General features: G+C 40.9%; 1 protein-coding gene across 1 annotated transcript; it reads right to left on the reverse strand.

Moving 5' to 3' along the window:
- Positions 1 to 3,357: 3,357 nt before the first annotated feature.
- Positions 3,358 to 5,535, reverse strand: cep20 (centrosomal protein 20). Its single transcript, XM_010741413.3, has 4 exons — positions 5,414 to 5,535; positions 4,601 to 4,798; positions 4,245 to 4,329; positions 3,358 to 3,753 (listed from the first exon to the last, which is right to left on the reverse strand). The coding sequence occupies exons 1-4, from the start codon at positions 5,532 to 5,534 to the stop codon at positions 3,624 to 3,626; spliced, it is 534 nt and encodes a 177-aa protein (XP_010739715.2). The 5' UTR covers position 5,535; the 3' UTR covers positions 3,358 to 3,623.
- Positions 5,536 to 6,050: the final 515 nt, after the last annotated feature.

Here is a 6,050-nt window from a genome sequence, read left to right on the forward strand (position 1 = left end):
ACATAACTCATAATTCACATAATGAATGTGTTTTCTGTGTGTGTGTGTGTGTGTGTGTGTGTGTCTTCTGTCATTACGCACATTGCATTCCACTATCCCAAACAGCCCTACCCTCCTCCGTCCCTCCTGTCTCCAGCTTCTTTCCAATGGAACTTCCTATATAAGGACACCGATCTATTTGCTCCAATAAATCAAGCTCCTGGTTGATAGCTGGGGGCCTGTTTTGTGTGTGTGTGTGTGTGTGTGTGAGAGAGAGAGAGAAACCTGTTGAAAGACCGAAGACTAGCATGGAGGACCTCAGGGCTCCCTCTGGCCAACATCAAGGAGGTGGGATGGCGTTAAGTAAGGAGAAACTAGGGTTGAGAAACTCATGGAGGGCGAGAGCCAAGGCAAAGGGAGGGATGAAGAACGAGACGGGGAGGAGGAGGAGGGAGACAAAGCAGCAGATACACTGAACAGAGAGGTTGCAGTGTGTGCCATATAAGGACAGTGGGGTCTGTATGGAATCTCGGCAGCTTTGTGTGTTACTTTCAAAGTCTTGCACAGGCAAGCACCCCGAGCCCAAGTGACTAAATATGGTCCAGCACCAATATCATTGTTCAAACAAACAAAAGTTGTTTCTTTACCTGTAGCTAACCCTGACAGATGAATGGTTAATACCTTCCCAATTTACAGCACACCATGGGAATGCTGTTAAGACAACAGTTTATATTTCTGATGATTTTTGCATGCACTAAACTTCATGACACTGCTTTGCTCTCTATACTAATCCTCACTTGCATATTATAGCATCATTACTCTCTGGCTGCTGTCAGAAAAAAAGACCACTTCTATATTTGTCTTAAATGTGATGTATGGTTGATAAACGTCAGGAGGAGGGAGGACAGGAATCTAAAAAACTTAAGTATTGGGGCACCGTGTACTGACAAAACAAGTCTGTTTTGAACTTTGGCCAACGCATCCATCCCCACCCCACCCCTCTGGTTGTCTAAGATGGAGAATAATCTCTCAGTGATTCCTCAGAGCAATGAATAAACCGAAGAAAAGTCTGCAACGACAAGGAGGAGAGGAGGAAGAGGGAGTGAACATGGATAAAAAGCCTGAGTGAAGGATGATAATATTAATAGTAGTCAGTAAATCAGATCTGAGAGGGATGGTTTAGACAGAATCATACTGAATATATCTAATTTAAAAATAAAATACATGACGGCAACTAAATTTACAACTGATTTTGCATGACTCACATTTTTGTAGTTCAACTAACTAAACAGCTGTCAGCACACATGTGGACCGTCCTTTAACGCAACATGCTTGAATAAATACACAATAAAAACAACATGCACTGCAGAGATGTCTTACATACAGTATGTTTAATGTTTTTCTTCGCCCGCATGTCCATAGATGGCCGTCTATTGGAGAGAAAATATGTTTATGGATATGTTTGACCCTCGTGGAATGCAATTGCATTCTAATTTGAGCCCAGGGGCAAACATCAGTTCACTCCGCTGCAGTCAAAAGACCACTGCATTCAATAGTATTTATACAGCTGTCTCTTTTACACACTACTAATTTATACAGCGGAGGAGAAATGCTACCTATTATAGGGCAAACCGCCAAATGAACAATCATGTGCCATTGTTCAACTTGTTCCGCTTATATAGCCATTTTCAAGAGAACACTCATATCTGGTGCCAATAAACTCTGTGCCTCAGGGCCACAGCCTTTAAGGGCAAACAAGTTTTGTTCCAAGAAAAGTGAGTAAATTCAGACTCCAAATGTCTCAGATGAGGCTCGCTTCGGTTCTATTTTCAGCACCCATATGCATTAAACAACACATTATCCTTTCTAATGGGCCTAAAAACCAATAAATTAGGACACTACATAGAGTTAAGTGTACACTACATTTGAGTTAAGGGTACATTACATATTCTTGCACAAACTACGCTGATGGTAAATGATCATGTCTCATCTTTACAGCTCCTTGCTCCATCAGAGGCACGGGTAAATTCACCAAGTTATACTGTGTGCAAACTGTTATCAGTTCAGTGTTTCAATGAACTAATTTAGGAGCTATGATGTCATCTATCAAAGGCAAAGGAGACAAGATAAATACACTTCCAAAACAGTTTAGAGTTATAGATGGAATAAATGGTGTAATACAGTGACCAGCATCAGTAAACAGACTGAGAAATAATTATGCAGACAATCAGTTCCAGAAACTCTGGGTTTTAAGTCGTGTGAGATAAGAATGTCACGTTCCCTTAAATGGTGAGAGGGGAACGGTTTGGTTTTGCAGGAGATGTTTGTGTGCCCTTAAAGAGTTGGTGCATCTTTTATGGCTTATTCAAATCACAGGAAGGACCTTTCAAGATATTTTTTTGGCCTTTTTGAGCTTTATTTGATAGAGACAGCTGAAGAGTGACTTGAATGTGGGGAGAGAGAGATGGGGAATGACACGTGGGAAAAAGCCACAGGTCAGATTCGAACCCTGGGCTGCCGCAGCCTTTGTACATGGGGCAGCTGCTCTACTAACTGAGCTAAACGACACCCCAGGAAGGACCTTTTGCTTCCTGCACAGTTACTGTAATTTTAATATTGCTATCATAGCTTTTAGGGAGGTCATTGGGCCTCAGTTCCTAAGCTCCAGAGAACACAGCAAAAGAGAGGAAAAGGCAAGAGAGTAAGTACATAAACAAATATGGATGATGTGTCATTCAACTCAAGAAACCAAGATAAAACATCATCGTCATCACGAGATATTATTAGCTGAAATACAAGAGTGCAGGGGCAACATGGGTGGGTTCAGCTGCAGAGGCCGACACAATGAGTGCCAAAAATGTTCGGACAATCACAGGAAAGTAAGTGAATGTAAATTTAGGTGCAGGTTATTCATCACTAGTTAAATGGTGATGAAAACCACATAAAGCAAATGCTACTTAAGTACGTACTGTACTTGCAAATACACTTCTGATCATACACTGTTTCAAATAAATGTTAACTACATTACATAACTTACATTATTGAACTGACATAATGTAAATTATAGGATATTATAGGACAGTATTAATGCAGTGAGAGTACCCTGTTTTAAGCACAATGACACATTAGTTAGAGATGGAGTGTCTATGAGGCTGCAACAGCTTACAAAAAAGAATCACCAGTCAGTCCTCGAGCAGCAGCAGTCTTCTGCTTTCTTTGGTGTGGCTGCCACCATGTGGTGGCCAATAGAACAGCACTTCCACAAATGATCTTGACTCAGTTCAGTGAATAAATATAAAACATTTATTTTTTGAACAACTAAAAGACAATGTAAAAGTATAAAACCTGAATTATTGAGAACATGTAATACCACCAGGATTGATGGTCAATCTAAAGGCAGATATTAAAACCTAAACATAAAAAGGCCATCTGGTGTGACTGGCAACTTAAAAGCAATACAAAGGCTTTGTGCATTTTAGCAGCTCAGCAGAATTCATACAGTCTGTGCTTTAATGCTGATACACTCAGGTGAAAACTATAGAGAAGATCAAATCCAACAAGATGCTGCAACACTTCAAATCATCTATTGGAGTATAAAAGAGTCTTCTCAGTCCATGCTGCTCCAGGACTAAGAGCATCAACTTTTAAGCATCAGGTCCAGGTACTGTGTGGCTGCCAGTAGTACCCGCTGGCAGAGAGGCTCCTCGCAGAAATACCTTTTCACCATTATCATTGCTGTTGACAAAGTGGCTCACCAAGCCGTAGAGAAGAGGCCTGGAGAGCAAAATGTGAAAACCTGCGATTAACATTTTGACTTTTTTTTATTTAAAGGAAGAGTGAGTAAGAGAAAATGGGTTGACTGATAGCTGGGCCAGAATTGGACGCAGGTTATTATGGTGACGTTGGAGCATGCTCTGCCAAAATGGATAATTATATCCCTGATGGTGAGCAGAGATAGAAGTAGACGTGATAGGAAAAGGAACAGTAATATGAGAGTGACACAAACCAGATCACAGTGCCTGATGCATTTTTTGAGCCAACAGAAATTATGTAATTTAACAACCCAAACTGAATGTCATATTTTTCCAAGGCAAGGTGAGGATGAACTGAACTACTGAAAATCTAAAAAGGGTATTTTAAGATGAAACTGTGGCAACGGAAATGATTCACAGAGCCTTTTGAGATTATTATCTGAAAAATGAGCACACCTCAGGAGAGTTTGAATAAATATTTGAACACTGAGTTGGATAGCAGGCTATACTTACACAGACTTGGAGCTTAAATCCTCTGTGACTTTCAGCTCATCTGCCAGGAACTGTCTGTCCAAAGGAACTTCAGCTTGGCCTGACTCTGAGAAAACAAACAGCCGAGTTAATGTTGGTAGTACACTTTGCTCTACAATAGTGACTGGCTGTGTTTCAAAAAGTGCAGTTTAAGTAAAGTACTTCTTTCGCAAGGACACATTTCCCAACTTTCATCAAACCATTAAAATGATCATTCCCGTAATGTCTGGAGAGGGATCAACAACCAGAACACGTCACAATTATTTACATGTGACTGGTGCACACATCTGTGGTCATGTTTGCGAAATCACTAGTCATGTTGGCATCTTTCCACCCACCTGCTGTCAGTACTGACGCCGTGTACCTGTACTTGTTGAACTCCAGGTACTCCCGGATGAGCTCGTTGATGAGCAGGTTTTCGTGGGACAGCGGCGGACGAGGCTCCCGCTGGTCATCCAGGGCGCTGAACACCTCCGCCCGGATACGAGCCTTCAGCTGGCCGAGCACACCACGGGACTCCAGTGTATCCCTCACGGCTAAAATATTCACGTTTTGTTGGATTAAAAAGCAGGTTACATTACTTTGTTTGTCGTATATTCAGCTAACATGCAGCATGAATGGGCGGGTTTTCTTTCTAACGTTTGCCGTACTTCACTTATTCATTTGCAAATTTAACAATACCTTACCAAATGACAAATATATAGACCGCTTCAAATCTGACTCAATCGTGTATCATAATCACCAAGAATCGCTCTTTGAATCGGGATATGTGAGGTTATTATTCCCCTGTCTTAATGGCAATAAATGCACCTTTTCCTTATACCCATCGGTTAGTGTGAAATCCAGGAAAACCTACAGTTTTGCGGCACCTAGCTCATATTTATATATGCCGAATTGAAACAGAGATTTTTAGCATTAAAGAAAAGCGTGAGTAACCTTCCTAAACACTTAGGGTCACTTAGCTTTTAAAAAATCGCTGAATTTTTGAATGGAGACACGGTGAGTGCGTCGTGTGATGGTTTATGTAAACTAAGCAAACTATTAGCAACTTAATTAACGTGCACAGTAAAGCACTGCAGGCGTTTATCTAGTCTAGTTTGATTAAAGAGTGTAATAAGTAGACAAAATCAGGAATGGCAGTAAACGCTTACCACATTTCAGTTCAGTGATGGTCGCCATTGCAACATGTGTAAACAAACGGTCTGCCTGCAGACCTCTGCCATCTACCGACCGGAGAGTGTAACTACAACTAACCTGTTCATGGACACGCATCACATCCACCGCTTGATTTCTTTGTGCAAACATTACACCATGGATACTATATCAGTGTGATGTGTATTATTATTTTAAGCTTTACATCCCTTAAACATGTGTGTCAACATTGTTATTTTTATTATTGTGTATTATTAGGACAGTCAGTGTCCTAATAATAAATCCATCCTGAATGTAGATGGATTCAGAGTCAGTCACATCCCTGGTTGCATGCATAGAAATATGGTCTTTTTACAGGCATGTGCATGACACATGGCATGTGTTAATTTAATGGTTATCCGCTATCAGAGACCTAAATGGCATGCACCCGTTTTTTGAATTTGCTCATTAAGCCTTGAGATGTCCTCCAGCCGGCTCAAGACTCGACTTGGAGTTGTGCAACTGATATTAATGCTTACAACTAAATCGTCACTATAGCTGTCAGCTGTCATTCATCAGAGGGCTCCTTCTGGAGCACAGCCTTCTGATAAATCACCATTTTATATTTAAATGTGTTTTTATTGAGCATTTCCCCAC

Source organism: Larimichthys crocea, chromosome X (assembly GCF_000972845.2).
Source record: "Larimichthys crocea isolate SSNF chromosome X, L_crocea_2.0, whole genome shotgun sequence".
NCBI lineage: Eukaryota > Metazoa > Chordata > Actinopteri > Sciaenidae > Larimichthys > Larimichthys crocea.